The sequence below is a fragment of the Bacillus rossius genome, chromosome 15 (genome assembly GCF_032445375.1).
Source record: "Bacillus rossius redtenbacheri isolate Brsri chromosome 15, Brsri_v3, whole genome shotgun sequence".
Lineage (NCBI taxonomy): Eukaryota > Metazoa > Arthropoda > Insecta > Phasmatodea > Bacillidae > Bacillus > Bacillus rossius.
Window position 1 is genome coordinate 20,845,039 of NC_086342.1, and position 19,577 is coordinate 20,864,615.

The following is a 19,577-nucleotide window of genomic DNA, read 5'->3' on the forward strand; positions in this document are numbered from 1 at the left end:
TGCCTTATCTAGCCGGGCTAATCAAATTCAGGGGTGTTAGCTTGCGCAGATCCATGTGCTGACAGTGGATCAGGGGTGCAAATCTAAAGGATTCGACCGGGGGAAGGGAAGGGGCGACAGTTTTGCGCGTCGGGTTAAACGACAAATGTCATCTCTGGATAGGGTGTTTTGTTGTATAATGCCCATATTTTGGCGTCCGAGGCGGACAGAGGCGGACAGAGGCGGACAGAGGCGGACAGAAGGTCGAGGGGCTAGCGAATACCTGCGAGTGAAGTCGGGCGCGGCTCGGGTGGGGTGTGCGGAGGAAGCGGACAGAGGCGGACAGAAGGTCGAGGGGCTAGCGAATACCTGCGAGTGAAGTCGGGCGCGGCTCGGGTGGGGGTGTGCGGAGGAAGCGGACAGAGGCGGACAGAAGGTCGAGGGGCTAGCGAATACCTGCGAGTGAAGTCGGGCGCGGCTCGGGTGGGGGTGTGCGGAGGAAGCGGACAGGGGCGGACAGAAGGTCGAGGGGCTAGCGAATACCTGCGAGTGAAGTCGGGCGCGGCTCGGATGGGGGTGTGCGGAGGAAGCGGACAGAGGCGGACAGAAGGTTGAGGGGCTAGCGAATACCTGCGAGTGAAGTCGGGCGCGGCTCGGGTGGGGTGTGCGGAGGAAGCGGACAGAGGCGGACAGAAGGTCGAGGGGCTAGCGGATACCTGCGAGTGAAGTCGGGCGCGGCTCGGGTGGGGGTGTGCGGAGGAAGCGGACAGAGGCGGACAGAAGGTCGAGGGGCTAGCGGATACCTGCGAGTGAAGTCGGGCGCGGCTCGGGTGGGGGTGTGCGGAGGAAGCGGACAGAGGCGGACAGAAGGTCGAGGGGCTAGCGGATACCTGCGAGTGAAGTCGGGCGCGGCTCGGGTGGGGTGTGCGGAGGAAGCGGACAGAGGCGGACAGAAGGTCGAGGGGCTAGCGAATACCTGCGAGTGAAGTCGGGCGCGGCTCGGGTGGGGGTGTGCGGAGGAAGCGGACAGAGGCGGACAGAAGGTCGAGGGGCTAGCGAATACCTGCGAGTGAAGTCGGGCGCGGCTCGGGTGGGAGTGTGCGGAGGAAGCGGACAGAGGCGGACAGAAGGTCGAGGGGCTAGCGGATACCTGCGAGTGAAGTCGGGCGCGGCTCGGGTGGGGTGTGCGGAGGAAGCGGACAGAGGCGGACAGAAGGTCGAGGGGCTAGCGAATACCTGCGAGTGAAGTCGGGCGCGGCTCGGGTGGGGGTGTGCGGAGGAAGCGGACAGAGGCGGACAGAAGGTCGAGGGGCTAGCGGATACCTGCGAGTGAAGTCGGGCGCGGCTCGGGTGGGGTGTGCGGAGGAAGCGGACAGAGGCGGACAGAAGGTCGAGGGGCTAGCGGATACCTGCGAGTGAAGTCGGGCGCGGCTCGGGTGGGGTGTGCGGAGGAAGCGGACAGAGGCGGACAGAAGGTCGAGGGGCTAGCGAATACCTGCGAGTGAAGTCGGGCGCGGCTCGGGTGGGGGTGTGCGGAGGAAGCGGACAGAGGCGGACAGAAGGTCGAGGGGCTAGCGAATACCTGCGAGTGAAGTCGGGCGCGGCTCGGGTGGGGGTGTGCGGAGGAAGCGGACAGAGGTGGGCAGAAGGTCGAGGAGTTAGCGGGCCCGGCAGCGCCCCTGGCGGCGGGCCAGCAGCTCCGCGGCCAGCACCGCCGCGGATAGCGCAGCGCCGTGCGCCAGCACCTCCAGCGCCGGCCGGAACTCCTGCACGCCCACGCTGACGAACACCGCGCCGCTGCTGGCGCACCGCGGCCTCTCGGCCACCCAGCGTAGCCACTCGCGCCGCACCAACCCAACCTCGCGCAGCCACCTCAGCCTGCGGCCCAGCAACAACCCGAGATCCCAACCCGCGAGGTCAGGCTACCAACTGCTTTCAACGGATGTTCCGCAACCATCTTTAAGGCACGTTCAAACCAACGCGGGAGGCAGGAGCGGGAGCGGGAGCGGGAGTGGGAGTGGGAGCGAAACGAATGCGAAAAAGCGAGCACATGTAGTCTGATGAACTGATGCAAACTAGAGCGGGAGGCGGGAAGCGGGACTGCAGCAAACAGCGGTGGGTTCGCGACATGTCGGGTTTTCCCGCGTTCTGCTAGCCAGTCGCCATCACACCCGAGCCCGCAGTTCATTCAAGACAGCCCTTGCATGTGCCAGGAAGGAGACGGAGGTAGTGATCGACGTAGTCAAAGTAGGTACATGGAATCCTTTATGATCGAACGCATCCAGAGTACAAAAACAATAAGAAGAAATACATTTTGTGGAAGGAAATAGGGGATGCTTGCAAGCTAGATGGTAAGTATTATATGACTACTACTATCTTTCAAAACTTGACATTCAAACAAATGTAGTAGTGAAATATGCTTATTTTGTTTCATTTTTAGTCTATTGGCGGCGATTATGTAAATGATTATCAACTATACATTAGCAGCACCATCGCAAGAACAAACACACCCGCCTTTCTCATTCTCTCTCAAGTACTTCGTAAGTTACGATTGTTTCTCGTCATCACCATTGCGACCAGAATAGTTTCGCCATCAAAAAGTGTTTAATCTGGTAAACCAACACGCTTGGTACGTCCGCCGGTGATCACTAAAAATGACTATATACGAGTTGATGGCGCCAGACGCGAGTCAGACATCTGGTCGAAACCGACGAAAAAAGGTTACCTCTGCGCATGCGCGGAATTTGGGCAACAGACCGGCAACGGGTGGGACACCAAAATACTTTCCCTAAAAATTAAGGGACCGAATGTGTTCTATCGCGCGCTAGGAACACGGTTAGGGCACAGGTCTGGCATATTCAACCCTTATTTTTTGTGTCTTGGAATACTGCCCTTAAAATAATATTTATTTTGGTTATAGTATAATTTCGCATCACAAACACATTCAACTATCTACTTTATTTCGATATTTTATGTTAAAATACAAATGGATAATGTTCACGGAACAATTGCTATCGGGAACAATTTTCCTCAAAATTGTATACATATAAATTATACGTCTTTGTACTTATATTGATTTGCATCAAAAAACGTACAATTCCGTTCTTTATTTTAATAAATATGATTCAATACAATTACGCAATAAGAAACAATTACCTGAAAAAATTTGCAAATTACCAGTGAAGACATTATGTTACTGTGTAAGATACCACGTCGTCTACGTATACTACCATATGTCAGTGTTTTATTGTCAATTGAAATGTATTTTTTTAATATACGTGTTAAAAATTTAACTTTTTTTCTATTTTATTTCAAAATTCCCTCCCCCCCCTCCTCTAAAAATCCTGCATCTGCCACTGGTTAAGGGAGTTGCATACTTAATTATTTTGCTTCTAATATCTGATGTTTTGAGCATGATTTTAGATAAATTCATAATATAATTTTGTAATTATATTATAAATATAATTTTTTAAAAATCTGCAAAAGCATTGTTACAATAGACATGAGATATGAGGGAGAAAATAATATTCTCATATGCTGTCTGTTCCCATTACCCTGTTAATGTTTCACACACATTCATTTTCGCGACGCAATTCTACAAATGTAATAATTTCTGCTTGGCACAAAAATTAAGTGTTTAAATATTTTCTCTATTATACAAAGTTTTAGTATTTTCATAATTAACCGGGGGGTGGGGCAGATCTCTTAACCTCAGAGATGCCGGTTTTTTACTTGGCTAATTCGGGGAACTTCCTGAATTGACGGATAGCTTCGTAAATTCTCGTGTCCTGTGCAAAAACTGGTCTCAAGAATTGTCCATGTATGTACTAATGTACACTTCGCAACACTGTCAGAAATTACAGTAAATTTACGAACATCACAATCTCAATTAAACGAAGATTACTTCGTAATTTCAGATGGCTGGATCTTCGAAAGAAACTACGCCATATTTCAACTCTCGGATTCCGTTCTTCGGTAAAACACGGTAAACGCACACGTCGAAGAAATGAGTGAGATTTTTCCCCCATAATATTTAACACGTTTTTAGAGGATTTTATTATATATACCAAGCTTATACGCGAACTTTACACGCGTAAATTTACGAAGTTAACGATAAGTTTATAAAGATCACCAGTGGCGTGCCCAGGATTTTGCTCTGGGGGGGGGGGGGGGGGTCAGGCAGAAGGCTAGGGCCTGTGGGGGGGGGGGCCTGGGGGGTATGGAATACCCCCCCAGCCGGGCGGGGGGGTCCGGGGGTCCTCCCCCGGGAAAATTTGAAAAATACGTGTTCAATATTGCTGATTTAGGCTATCTAAAAATCCTGGCCGTATCTTCATAAAAGTCAGTTTTATGAAGTCATTTTACTCCAACAATTAATTTTAATATCATACTAAATATTTTTTTTTCATTTTATGAATTTAATATTAAAATATTTTTAGCCCTGGAAAAGGGGGGGGGGGGTCCGGTCCCCTCACACCCCCCCCCCCCAGGCACGCCCCTGAAGATCACTGTATAATTTGTAACCAGCGTTCTTCGTAAATTTTTGTGTTGGCATTTTTTTTTTTTTTTTTTTTTTTTTTTTTTTTAACAGTGCACCAGCTCGATTCAGTTACAAGCTCATCGCAGCGAAAGACGCGACTCACTTCCGCTTGATGATCTCCCTGTAGGGGGAGCCCTTCTGCACGGGCATGATGAAGGCGAACTGCGGGTACAGGCGCAGCTCCTTGAGGTTGCACTTCTCGTGCTCCTGCCACGTGTCCGAGATGATCTTGTAGGCGCTGTAGTCCACGTGGAAGGCGACCTGCCCTCGCCGCACCAGCTCCAGCCCCCGCTGCTGCTCCAGGAAGCTGCCTGCCCCGTGGCGCGAATCCCCCTCGAACAGCCTCCGCACCACCGGGACGGCAGACAGCTTGAGGGAGGCGGGGATAACACACTGGTCAGCGAAACCTTTGAATATATATATACTGTATAGAAGTCGCGAGTGGATAGGATTCACTCTACGTTTTTTTTTTTAAAGGAGCGTATGATGAGCAGCTTGGGAACTTCACCGCATGCAGGGCGCTGCCGTAACGCCATGTATCGTCTTAGGTTGTTATTTACACGTTAGAGCGCAGCACTGTCGCCCGCTGTCATTCCTCCCGCACCACCCCCCCACCCATCATTCACTGCAGCTCAAGGTCGTTCAACGGGAGGGGGAAGGGGTGTTTGAAGAGTTCGACACTTGTCCGCTAGGGACCACCACAAGTCGATGCCCTAGAGATGGTGGCGATTGCGGCGGTGAATTAACCAACTACCACCTCAATCCGTATTAGAAATTTTAACCTGGGCTGGCGACTTCTATACAGTATATATATTCAAAGGTAAAACTACCATGCCGCCTTGGTCAGTCTGCCGGTGGTCACCACAGAAGGATTCGTGTAGAAATTATTTTTTGCCCTCGCCGGGTTTCAACAAAGGTCTCAAAAGTACCCAAAGAAAATAAGTTTTCCATTAAAAAAGTAATTTAATATTTTTTTTATAATTGTTTTTCTCGATAATTTTGGGATAATAATCACGGATTTTCAATATGGCGAATGCGACGTTATAATTCAAAATGGCGGAAAGTTCTAGAAAACCCAAAATGGTGGAATTCGAAGTGCGAGAAAAAAGTTTTAGAAATCAAATACGGCATGAAGTTCTAGAGAGAGAGAAATGGTGGACGTGACGTCATAATAAAAAAATGGCGATTAATATCTCCGAATCAAGAAATAAAAATCTCAAGGTGGTCCAAGCCTTTGACAGCTCGCGCAAATGAACGAGAAGATCGTCCTTGCCTTGAAAGGGGGAACAAGATGGATGTTAATGGAATTTTCTCCCGTCTTGCGATCAATATGAAGCACCAAATCTTGATGAAAAAGGCAAATTTCTTACAGACTTTATCAAAGATCCGGCCCTGTATACATGTCTGGGGCACTGGCGTTGTGCCGTCCCTAGAACTCACGCACGGCGGCCAACACAACTGTGCTGGTGTGCTCACGTTGACATAGTTCCCCGAGTTGCGGTTGTAGATGGTGTCGTGGAAGGCCACCTTCAGGGGACCACCGGCGAGGTCGTCCAGGGAGTTGATGGCCGAACTCGGCGACTGCAGGAGGGACACTATGATGGCCGAGTAGGCGGTGAAGAAGAATATAGAGAGGATGCAGAAGAAGAGGAAAATTATTCTAGACGTGATGTTGTCTGGAGTATCCGGCCAGCCTGCAACACGGAAATAAAATAAAAAAATTGGTTGTCTGTAAAGTCGGTTTACGGACGATAGTTTTAACGTGACAACGTCATAACAAAACATTGATGAAATGATTGCATACTTTTATGAATAAAATTGAATCATTTTTATTGAATTATCACTATTTTGTATGGATACAAAGAAGGAGTGAAATTATATCTACAATTTAATTGATAAATTTACTTTTATTTGCACTCGTTAATTCACATATGTTTATTACTTTAACGAAGAGATTATTTTAACTATAACTTTTATACTTTTTTGCTATTTAACTTCTTACAATCTGTGCTATTCTGTTAAGGATAGGACGATGATGGGAAAAGTAGGAATCGAATGGGAGTGTTTCAAGTTTAATTTGCCTCGAAAAAGTCAAATCGAAGGTTGTTCCAATCGAAAGGAAGAGAGATATATTCGGCGCAAGCGTACAATGAGCGTAACGGGACACATCGTAGCGGGACAATGTGCGTTACGGAACACTTTTTCGTGCGTGCAGCCGGCGTTCATCGATTTATTAGACGTTGTCACGTCAAAAAGAACCATAAAAATCTCATTAAGTTAATACTTTGTAAACAAAGAAACTACTGCTCCATTAAGTTTTTTGATGTGTAACATCTTAGCTCTCGGCATACAGCATTTCAGTAATTTCGTGAGTGAAACGGAAGTCGCATGGAACGGAATAGTTCAAAACGGTGCTGCCATTTATGGAGGATGGTGCGAACCAAAGTTAACAATGTCAAGAGAAACTTTACAGTTTTAACTGTTTAATTAACTAACTTATAACAATATTTTTTATAAAATTCCCTGCCGAAAATCAGGTTCAAAGCCGGGGCTTAGTATTTTCCAAGTATTTTTTTTTTTTTTGCTTTTATCGGAGTCTTTTCATTATATAGTTAAAAATTTCGGTCTGCTAATCAAATGATTCAATAGTCGACTTAGCTGCCCCGGCAGCGAATTCTAGCGGCAGGTGCGGAAAATATGTGTGATTCGCGTCAAGATATGTAGTTGAAAACATAAATTGCGTATGATTATCACGCTCAGCATTATTTTAAAGAATTCTACTTAAAGTGTCGTGTCCGAGTTCCGTATTATAAGTGTGTTTGCAACATGAGAACACATGAATTTGCTTGTTACCGAGGTTAGAGGTTACACATCTCTGGCGATTACTGTAAGTCTCGCTCACTTTTTTTTAAAAATGTAACCCTGATTAAAATCATTATGATAAGGGCATGGAATTAAAGGCGTGTCGTCATTTTTAGTTAGTTTTCTCTTTAAGAATCTTAATACGCTTGTTTATATATCCTAAAGTATATAAGTTCTTAAAATTTAAATAACAAGCCTTATTAAATAATAATTTACCTCACAAAGATTGTAGTAACTTATTTAAATTTTAACAATCTGCGGAACTTCAGAATATCTATTTTATAAAGTCAAATAATAATCGTTTCCTTAAGATTACATTGAAATGGTTTTGATCATAGCGTGTTCCAAAATAGACACGGTAAAGCTTAAATTATATGAGCATAACAATATATATATTTTTATTTATTTTTCTTGTTTTCAGTCTTATAAATTCATGAAAAGCTCTAAAATATCTAATTATATATTTTGAAAATTCAAATTTAGCTTTCATTGAAATATAACACTTTTTTTCCCACGTGAACTAATGCAAATCTTGGGTACATTTTTTCCTTGGGATTTATCACTAACATTAATGCATATCACAAAGTTGGTGGTCTCTGACCATAAAGACAGAACATAATAACAGTATTACATTACGATTATCTAATTAGAATCACACATTTTAGAAAACTATTATTAGGAATCTCAAGTTTTTTTGCCTATTCATTTGACTAACTCAAACGTTATATTAATTTATAAATAAGGGAGGAAGGGCTTGTATAGTACTTTCTAGTTTATTATATTATTATGCATAGGAAACACAGTTCTATTTGATTGAGGTTGTAGATGAAAAAATATATATTTATATATATGGAATTATGCGAGCGCTAAATTATGTAATAGCGCAAGTATGCAAATGCGAATGTATGCTAGTGTGCAAGTATGCTGAGTCATTTATACCTCTCCCCTGCCGTCTCCTCTACCACGTACCTAACTATTCCCCTCATGCGTAGGGGAACTGTAGTCCCCCTCAGCAAAGAAGTTTTACTTATCTAATCCAGTTCATCTGCCCTCCAACTATATACCAACGGGAAGCCTACGATGTACATTCTGTATTGCACAGACCCGAATGCTCACGTTGGCAAGCCTTCTTTTCACAAACGAGAGAGCCAAACCCGAAGTTCCCCGAAGTTCATGCTCGCTTTTTTTGTTTACATGATTTCACAGTATATCTTTAATGTAGCTATCCTAACCAAATCAACCGTCCACAATGTTTTAAAGTATTTATAATGTAGCTAACCTAACCTAATTGACCATTAGTTATCATGAATTGTATATTTATTCATTTACAATGAACAAAAAAAAAACAACCCCGAAGATGCACGATCGGACGTTTGGCTCTCTCGTCTGTTGAAAGAAGGCTTGCCAACGTGAGTATTCGGGTCTTTGCAATACAGAATGTACATCGTAGACTTCCCATATTTAGAGACCGGAAAAATTCGCGGATTCATTTCGCGACAGCCTGAAATTCAAATAGTTATACCTCAGTCCTGCTTCTGCTATTGGCTCACAACTCACCTGGATGACTTAGGGCCAGTGAGAAACACTCAACCGAAGCTGTGTCTAATCACAGGCCGCTACGTTGGGACACCTTCACAAGACGGCAGCCAATGAGAGGGTGACATTTGACCGAGAGTGTACGTAGAACTATAAAGTTCATCCTAGAGGTCGTTGAACCCGCGAATTTTTCCGGTTCCTACGCCCCTGCGGCAACACCGCGATGTCTCTCCGCGGACGTGGCGTTCGCACCTTGCTGGCACGCGAGCCCCAGGCAGTTGAGCAAGGTCTCGCTCCAGTCCGCGGCGCGCGCCCCCTGCCCCTGCCGCACCTGCCGCCGCCCCCGCTTACGGAGGCGGGCGTCCAGGCGCGCCGCCGCGTGCAAGATGGCCGCCAGCGCCAGCACCGTGGCCAGGTACGTGCCCCACACGTCCGCGTCGAACGGCAGCGCGTAGATGTTGGACACCGACGACAGGGACGGCTCGCGGAACACGAAGCGCGGGCTGCGGGCGCCGAACCACGCGGTGACAAGACCACTGATGTGTAGCATACATACATACAGATACATCTCTGACGAGGCATGGTCGCGCCGGGGGGCTCCTACCTCCAGGGGACCGTCTCGCCCGTGTACTCGATTATGTCGAGGCGAGGCACGGTCATGACGCAGCCCATGACGGCGAGGTCCCCTTGGCCGCTCTGCAGCCAGCCCGTCATGCCGGTCCAGCTGCCGTCGGCGCGCAGGTAGCCGCACGACTCCAGCAGCGTCACGTTCACCCTGCGGTCCCCACCACAGTCACCGCAGTCGGGGACGCACCACAACGCCGAAATACCACGACGCCGAAATGACAAATTGACCACAACGCCGACAGCTAGAAAACTGCTGTGTATCACAATGCCGAATTACCACAACGCCGAAAAATGTCATTGCAGGACTGCCACAAAGATTAGGTTAGATTTTAATAGGTTAGGTTAGATTAGACTAGTTTAGGTTAGACTAGGTTAGTTTAGACTAGGTTAGGTTAGGCTAGGCTAGGATAGGCTAGGTTAAGTTAGGTTAGGTTATATTACTCTAGGATAGGTTAGTTTAGGTAATGTTAGGTTTGATTGTGGTATTTCGGCGTTGTGGTACATTTAAGAAACACACACAAATTCATTCGGTTGTTATTTCGGCGTTGTGGTACACAGCAGTTTTCTACTGTCGGCGTTGTGATCAATTTTGGCATTCGGCGTTATGGTATTTCGGCTTTGTGGTCAATTTTGACATTCGGCGTTGTGGTAACCGCAGTCACCACAGTCACCACCTCGCAAGCGACACAGAAGTATTCATGCAAAACTACAGATATCACTACATAAAAACAAAAAACCGTGTCACTACAAAAAAAAACAGTGTTCGCTGTAATACTGGACTCGGATTTATACCCGCACAATTCTATAGTTGTATACATGATTCAATTAAACATTACCATGACGTCTAATTATTTTGTAGAGATATCATTAATATAAGATTATTTGTTCATCTCCAACTTCAAATGCGTATACCAGTCTTGGAAAGCACTTTATATGTTTTAATCGTTTGTATATTTCAAATTTTATTTTATTGTGTTCAACCTGCAGATAAATTTGGTCTGTCGAATTCACACTCATCATGAAGAAATCTTCACATAGGCCCCCAACCAACAAATTGTGTTGTCCCAGTACCTACAATAGTTAAACTTTATTCCTAAACCGTTCTCTGAAAAGCTTTCCAGTATTAACTGTGCGAAAAACAAAATAAAGTCCAATTGTTTAGTATTCGATTATCTTTTCCGTGCTTTTAAAAAAAAATATGAATGAAAGAAACATCAATCAAAATATAAAATCATCCGCCAAATTTCATAAGAAAAACAGAGTATTAACTCGAAAAACGTATTTTATATAATATGAAGAAATAACAATAGCCATGTGTTGTACAGTCACGATATATTTCTTGTAGTATTACCTTTGAATATATATACTGTATAGAAGTCGCCAGCCCAGGTTAAAATTTCTAATAAGGTTTTGTGGTAGTTGGTTAATTCACCGCCGCAATCGCCACCATCTCTAGGGCATCGACTTGTGATGGTCCCTAGCGGACAAGTGTCGAACTCTTCAAACCCCCCTTCCCCCTCCCTCTGAACAACCTTGAGCTGCAGTGAACGATAGATGGGGGGTGCGGGGAATGACAGCGGGCGACAGAGCTGCGCTCTAACGTGTAAATAATAACTAAGACGATACAGGGCGTTACGGCAGCGCACTGCAGCGGTGAAGTTCCCAAGCTGCTCATCATACGCTTTTGAAAAACGTAGAGTAAATCCTATCCACTCGCGACTTCTATACAGTATATATATTCAAAGGTATTACGAACTATTTCTTGCAACTGGTTTTCAAAGGAATCTTTTGTAAAAGTATATAATTATTTTATGTGCTGTACTCAAGCGATCCATTCGGTAAAAGAACTCAGATTCAAAATACGAAAGGGCTAGCGGGGCCAAGGGCTAGCGAGTCTGGCTGGTGGGCCAAGGGCTAGCGACTCTGGCTGATGGGCCAAGGGCTAGCGAGTAGGGTAGTGGGCCAAGGGCTAGCGAGTCTGGCTGGTGGGCCAAGGGCTAGCGACTCTGGCTGATGGGCCAAGGGCTAGCGAGTAGGGTAGTGGGCCAAGGGCTAGCGAGTCTGGCTGGTGGGCCAAGGGCTAGCGACTCTGGCTGATGGGCCAAGGGCTAGCGAGTCTGGCTGATGGGCCAAGGGCTAGCAAGTCTGGCTGGTGGACCAAGGGCTAGCGAGTCAGGCTGGTGGGCCAAGGGCTAGCGAGTCTGGCTGATGGCCCAAGGGCTAGCGAGTCTGGCTGGTGGGCCAAGGGCTAGCGAGTCAGGCTGGTGGGCCAAGGGCTAGCGAGTCTGGCTGATGGCCCAAGGGCTAGCGAGTCTGGCTGGTGGGCCAAGGGCTAGCGAGTCAGGCTGGTGGGCCAAGGGCTAGCGAGTCTGGCTGATGGCCCAAGGGCTAGCGAGTCTGGCTGGTGGGCCAAGGGCTAGCGAGTCAGGCTGGTGGGCCAAGGGCTAGCGAGTCAGGCTGGTGGGCCAAGGGCTAGCGAGTCTGGCTGGTGGGCCAAGGGCTAGCGAGTCAGGCTGGTGGGCCAAGGGCTAGCGAGTCAGGCTGGTGGGCCAAGGGCTAGCGAGTCTGGCTGGTGGGCCAAGGGCTAGCGAGTCAGGCTGGTGGGCCAAGGGCTAGCGAGTCTGGCTGATGGCTCAAGGGCTAGCGAGTCAGGCTGGTGGCCAAGGGCTAGCGAGTCAGGCTGGTGGGCCAAGGGCTAGCGAGTCTGGCTGGTGGGCCAAGGGCTAGCGAGTCAGGCTGGTGGGCCAAGGGCTAGCGAGTCTGGCTGATGGCCCAAGGGCTAGCGAGTCTGGCTGGTGGGCCAAGGGCTAGCGAGTCAGGCTGGTGGGCCAAGGGCTAGCGAGTCTGGCTGATGGCCCAAGGGCTAGCGAGTCTGGCTGGTGGGCCAAGGGCTAGCGAGTCAGGCTGGTGGGCCAAGGGCTAGCGAGTCAGGCTGGTGGCCCAAGGGCTAGCGAGTCTGGCTGGTGGGCCAAGGGCTAGCGAGTCAGGCTGGTGGGCCAAGGGCTAGCGAGTCTGGCTGATGGCTCAAGGGCTAGCGAGTCAGGCTGGTGGCCAAGGGCTAGAGAGTCAGGCTGGTGGGCCAAGGGCTAGCGAGTCTGGCTGATGGCTCAATGGCTAGCGAGTCTGGCTGGTAGGCCAAGGGCTAGTGAGTCTGGCTGGTGGGCAAGGGCTAGCGACTCTGGCTGATGGGCCAAGGGCTAGCGAGTCTGGCTGGTGGGCTAATGGGCCCTGGTTTGACTACCGGCCAAGGAGGGGATTTTCCTAATCTTTTCCTTGGATTCTGGTCTGTGTGTTTTTTGTGTTTCTTCGCCTTAAACACGAGGAAGGTAATGGCAAACCTTCGTAGAATCATCATGCCTCTGCAAGCATATGGACGTTACGGCTGTTATTACAGTGGCGTTGCTTCTGCTCACGACACCCTGTTATATTATGAGTAAATCGACTATTCATCATCTACGCAATAGCATCACGTATTACTCGTCACCTTAACCGAATATTCCATTAAATGTGTTTCGTTATTCGCAAAATTACTTTTCAACTTCTTTAAGAATAGCAAGTACTGTATCATGGCAATCACGACTCACTCGTAATTCAGCATATGCGAGACGTGTTCCATTAGAACGTAGTTCAACTTGCTCCACGTGTCGATGTGTCGTTCGCTCATGTCGAACATCTTCTCCCAAGGATGCGGTTCAATGACCTGGACATAGGGAACAAACATTCAGCCATTTATTTTTTACGACCATACATCACAATAGTTTATTTTAGCAGTAGATGGCTAGTAGTATACAATAGTTCCTCCTGCGCCAGGCTTCAGGCTGTGGAGCTTGAGCCGGGGTTCAGGCTGTGGATTGTGACGTTTCGGCAGCAATTTTTGGAGTCAAATTTCCTCAAAATTCCTCAAAATGAATCAAAATGACTCAACATTTCTAAAAAATTTCCCTGTTTTGAGGGGAAATTTCCCTTTTAGTCCTCAAAAATGCCAACGGCTTGAAAAGTCCATAATGAGGCTTAAGAATCCATATCTACAAGCCTCCAAAGCCTACGAGGTCATAGCCTTGACAATTGCAATGGCATGACCGCCATATTGAATTATGACGTAACTGTTACAATTATCGTTACGGCCACCATCTTGAAAATCTGTATTTTTTAATATATAAAATCTGTAAAAAAATTTAAATTTATATAAAATTAATTAAATTTTGATAAAAATATTTATAAAACACCGTTTCTCATAGCGTTACGGTCGCCATATTGGATTATAGAAATGTCACATGTTTCGTTACGCCCATCATCTTGGATGTATATGATGTCATCGTTGCACATTTAGTTACTGATGTCATCTTGGATTATAGAGAATTGCAATTTTCGTTACGTTGCCTTCTTGAAAATCCATTATTTTAATGCCAGGAAATCTGGAAAAATTTTAATATTTATAAAAAATAATAACTTTTAAGATAAAAACACTCCGCCATCTTGGATTATTACGTCACATCCGCCATCTTGAAATATTAAATCTGTAATTTATCAGATTTAATGGGAAAAATTGAAAATTTATAGAAACATTTATTTAATCAAATTTTAATAAAATATTATTTTAAAACGCACTTTCATCATGGATACCCGGGACTCCTGACCAGCAATTTGTGAGCACAGTTTCTAAAATAAAATTAAATGAGGTTAATATACTATATTTCTAGTTAACCATTCTAGCAACGACACTTTTTTATTTACAATTTTTACCATTGGCTAATAAGCCATATCATTAATTAATTTTCAAACCTTTGTAATATCTCGACAGTTACTTGCCAAAATAGGATTGGTAAATATAAACAATTCTCTAGTCTCCCCAAAATGGCTTCCAACTCTACTCTCATTGGTTGTTGCGCCATGCGTCCATCAAAGAAAATATATATATATATTTATATTTTTATATATATATATTTGTTTCCCTTCTATGCATACGACCTGTCTCCCATACACACGACCGTCTTATGCGCTATTGTGAATCAGTAGGTTCGAAAACACGGTGGTCAAATCATATGCGCTCAAACCTATTGTTAGTGTTATTTTTTCAATTGCGCGCCCAGCTTAAGCGACCAATCGAAGCTCTTTTTAATATTCTGTTTATCATCGCCAGGAATTTCGCTATTCGTTTTATTTGTAGCTTCGGTTGTGATGGAATGCTTCGCGTCTAAATCGCAGTCTCGCGTTTGTCGCAAAGCTTTAAAAACATTGGAAGCCTATGATTCGCTCTTGAAAATATTTTTTTTGTGTTGTTTGTTTGTGTTTTGCTTGATACAGTTGTTACCTAAAAAATAAAAATAAAAATTGCACTCCTTTTGCCTTTATGAATTCTCAATATTAAAATAATGCATGGTTATTTTATAATATGTATTGAATGATGCTGTAAAAAGGGCCCAACTTGTTAATCACATCAATCATTTAACACATTACAAGTGTTTTTTTTTAACTTAACATTTTATTTTATAAAATATTACCGTGAACAATATTCCCAAATAGTTCGACTTGGCGAATATTTTAAACATTCGATTAGATATTCGCTTCGAATCAAAAACCTTGTATTCGCACAGGCATAGTCTCTAATAACCTCGATTCCGACGTCATGTTGATGTCATTCGTTCTATGATATTCAATGGCGTAGTTTCAATATATATGAATGTTTTAGTACGTATAGGAATAGAAAAATACTTTTAGTGTTAATTTTTGCACTAGATATATTCTTCACGTTATCTTTGTAAAAAGTCAGGTAATTTTTGCTCAATAATATCTTCAAGGACAAGCAAGAGGGTATATATATATATATATATATATATATATATATATTCCGTACAGTTTAGTAATGCATACACCTATTCTTTATGTCTTATTTTTGAAATATTTATTCATAAGACTCTGGAATAAGCAGAAGGAAATTGGTACGTGGCCAAGAGAAACTTCATAGATACTTCATAGAAACTTCATAGATAAAAAGTAAAGAAAAATTGCAGGGTACCTACCTGCAAAAACATTTTAACCTTTAAACGCGCATGCAAGTATACAAGTGCACTGGTATGGGAGTATGTGAGAATTTTTGCAAGTATCCGGGTTCGGAAGTATGTGAGTGAGCAAGTATGCAAGTGTTCAAGGCTGCAAACATGCCTTCGAACGCTGCTGCTGCTGCTGCGATCTATGTTTTCAACAAGTAATTTAATAGCTAATAGGGTACACGAAGTAGGTTCACAGTGGAAGTTCACAGAACGTCAACAAACATGTACTGTGAATTTGTTTTTGTAAATTGAATTTAAATATTCATGTAAAATTACGAAATTTGTACATTTGTACATTTTCATGAAAACAACTGAATCACTACAAACTAGTGTTCGCAATAATATTGAATTTTGATTTTTATCCAGGCATTTAGGCTTTGAGTTGTCCCAATACCTATAATAGTTAAAGTTATTTGTAAACCATACCATGGATAGCTTTTCAGTATTGACCGCGCGCATTAATAAGACTAATAAAACAAAATAATTTACAACTATTTATAATTCGATTATATTTTTCAATTGCTGAAAAAATTATGCTTGAATTAAACGTCGATTGAAATTTAAAATTTTTCGATAATTTTCGTAAAAAAATCAGTATTGTCTCGAAAAATGTATTTCATATATGCAAAACTAACAACCATGTGCTGTATACAGTTACAATATCTTTCTTGTAGTACAGGATGTCCATAAAAGAATGTTCCAGTTTAATGGTTTATTGCAACAGTTTAATTAAGACTATTTACAACAAATTATTTGCTTACAAATGTTCAATATGTGCACCTTTAGTTATACGGCACACATCCAGCCTAAAGACCAATCTTTCCCACATTTAATAGCCTTTTAAATTCTGTGTCTCAACTCTGGCGAATCATTAGGTAGCGGCGGAACGTAGACACGATCGTTTATAAAGCTACAAAAAAAAAACTCACATGGCGTTATGTCAGTTGAACTTGGAGGTCAGCGAAAAAAAGAAAAAAACTCTTGACTTCGTGACGACAAATCCAACGATCAGGGACTTCGACGATTAAATTTTAAAACGAAACGCAAGTTGAACTGAAATTCCTGCAAAGTCCTGCAATGAAATTTTTCGGCGTTAGTTTATTTCGGCGTTGTGGTACACAGCAGTTTTCTAGCTGTCGGCGTTGTGGTCAATTTGGCATTTCGGCGTTGTGGTGCGTCCCCGGCTAGGGCTACTCATCCCAGCATAGTCACCACCTTGGCCCCTCTGCCTCATTCAGCTAAACCAGACAGTTGGTTGTATCTCTGAATATATATACTGTATAGAAGTCGCGAGTGGATAGGATTTACTCTACGTTTTTCAGGAGCGTATGATGAGCGGCTTGAGAACTTCACCGCATGCAGGGGCGCTGCCGTAACTCCCTGTATCGTCTTAGGTTGTTATTTACACGTTAGAGCGCAGCACTGTTGCCCGCTGTCATTCCCCGCACCCTCCATCCATAATTCACTGCAGCTCAAGGTCGTTCAACGGGAGGGGGAAGGGGTGTCTGAAGAGTTCGACACTTGTCCGCTAGGGACCACCGCAAGTCGATGCCCTAGAGATGGTGGAGATTGCGGCGGTGAATTAACCAACTACCTCCAAAACCGTATTAGAAATGTTAACCTGGGCTGGCGACTTCTATACAGTATATATATTCAAAGGTCGTATTGTTATTGGTAACTGACTATGACGTGGCTGCTTGTTGCCTGCTCACCGCGAACCCTCCCCTGATGACGACGCCGCGCCAGTCCTCCCTGCGGGGTCCGCTAGGGAAGCCTGCGCCAGGGCGCCAGCCCCGCCGAGGGGTCGCGACCCGGGTCTCGCCCACGTGGTACAGGTCCCGCAGGCTGTAGTTCCCCTCGCCGCCGCGCGACGCCAGCGCCACGTTGCCGTCCAGCGGGAAGCGCGCGGCGTTCGCCAGTCCGCCGGCGTCTTCCTCGTCGTCCTCCCCGGAGGAGAGCAGCAGCCAGTTGCGCAGGCCGCCGTACAGTCGCAGCGACGAGGCCTGCGTCCGAGGTGTGCGTGTTAGTGTGGGAGGAACTACTGAGACCTAGTTCTAGCGCCCGTCCGCTAGATGGTGGCTCTCATAACCAGGGGCGCAACAACACGGGGGGGGGGGGGGGGGCAAGGGTATTTTGCCCCCCCCCCCCTTCTGAAACCTTGAAGTGGGGGCAAACAAGGGCAAAGAAAGTGCCGTGTAATCAATTTTTAGATAATAAAACTGCCTAAATAGCACCATTTTCCACCTTGAAATACAAATTTTCCCGGGGGAGGACCCCCGGACCCCCCGCTTCAATAGGGGGGATAGATGATTCTTTATAAAAAGGTATATTCCCCCCCGCCTTTGGAAATTTAGTTGTTGCGCCCCTGCTCATAACATATTGCTAACATAGCTACATTGACCACGAGAAGTCATGCATACGCTATTTATTATTATCAGGCAAACAAACCAGTGGAAATTAATTCACTCCATTTTGGTAACCACATATTTTGTGGTGTGGCAAACCATAAATATTTGCATCCCCTTCTCATTTCTACGTAACATGACCTTTTTTTTATATTACAAAACAGCTTAAAGTGTTATGCGCACAGTTTTACTAAGTAATTGTAGGGACCGGAAAAATCCGCGTGTTCAATGACCTGTAGAATGAACTCCGTTGTTCTACGCACACTCGGTCAAACGCCACCCACTCATTGGCTGCTGTCTTGTGAGACGTCCCAACGTAGCAGCTTGTGATTCGATAAAGCTTTGGTTGGGTGTTTCTCATTGGCTCAGAGTGATCCAGGTGAGTTGTGAGCCAATAGCACAGGCAGCACTGAGGTATAACTATTTGTATTTTAGCCTATCGCGAAATGAATTCGCGAATTTTTCCGGTCTCTAGTAATTTTTCGTCAAGTAGATAAATTAATCTTACTAACATAAAACTTTGTACTAGAATCTCTATCCCGAGTTTTTTTTTTTTTTTTTGCTAGTAGTTATGGGTCCACCTAACAGATAGCGTCACATGTCGCGCGAAACATGGTTTCAGTTTCCAGTGTAAGAGTCGCACTTCTATATCTCCTGCCGCGCTCGCTGTGCTTCTAGCGCAGTGTTGCCTCTAGGCGCAATGCTCTGAACTGTTGAGCGGTTTTCTCGTCGTCCATAGAACATATGTGAATTTCGAGTGGTGACCGTAACATTACATAGCATGGAAATGAGGATAAAGGTAAATCTGTACCAGTTGTTTCTTACGCCTAAATATTACTACTAAAACACACCTTTTAGCCATTTTAACTCTTCTAAAAATACATTTTAAAAACTTAATACGGAATAAAAATTACATTTTGTCCCTCAGCGAATCCTTATATGCTTTTCGTAAAAAGAACCCACTCGGATATCTTGAGTAGTTTCCAAATCGATTTGTTTTTCCTGAAGTTCTGCACACCGCATGTGCATCAAGGTAGGCGGGGCTCTTAAGCCTCGTGTATCACGTCTCATCGGATGTAATGCGCCTCCCGATCAAAACAATGAAAACGATGAAGCTGGTTTTCTATGGATAGTTTCACATTCCACCTAGATGAAAGCCACAATCCCAACCCGAACGGCTTTTTTCCTTCAGCTAATCTTCGTGCCATAATTGGTTGGACACCCGAAGCATTGTGGTTACAGTTTCACTGTTTCACATGTCCTTTTTTATGACTGAGATACTAATTCATTCTTACTAACCATCATTAGACGGTATCAAGAACCATTTCGGCAATGTTTTGGGCGGAACAATATGGCGATGGCGAGGTGTAAAGGTGACTTCAACTAAGTCACAACATACCGTCTCCTGACAATTCCAAATACCGAAGTAAATTGTAAGGTTAGGTTAGGTTTGGTCCGTGTAATAAATATTAGTTCTTTATTTTTTTCACCTAGATGGTTAATTAGCGTTTTTTCTAGATACCAATGACTGTAAAAATATATTAATCCTTGCAAAATAGTGTTCTTTTCAAGAACAAT

General features: G+C 44.8%; 1 protein-coding gene across 1 annotated transcript; it reads right to left on the reverse strand.

Moving 5' to 3' along the window:
* Positions 1-1,637: 1,637 nt before the first annotated feature.
* On the reverse strand, positions 1,638-9,467 carry LOC134539650 (uncharacterized). Its single transcript, XM_063381837.1, has 4 exons — positions 9,170-9,467; positions 5,996-6,213; positions 4,623-4,888; positions 1,638-1,857 (listed from the first exon to the last, which is right to left on the reverse strand). Exons 1-4 carry the CDS (start codon positions 9,465-9,467, stop codon positions 1,638-1,640), a joined length of 1,002 nt encoding a protein of 333 aa, XP_063237907.1.
* Positions 9,468-19,577: the final 10,110 nt, after the last annotated feature.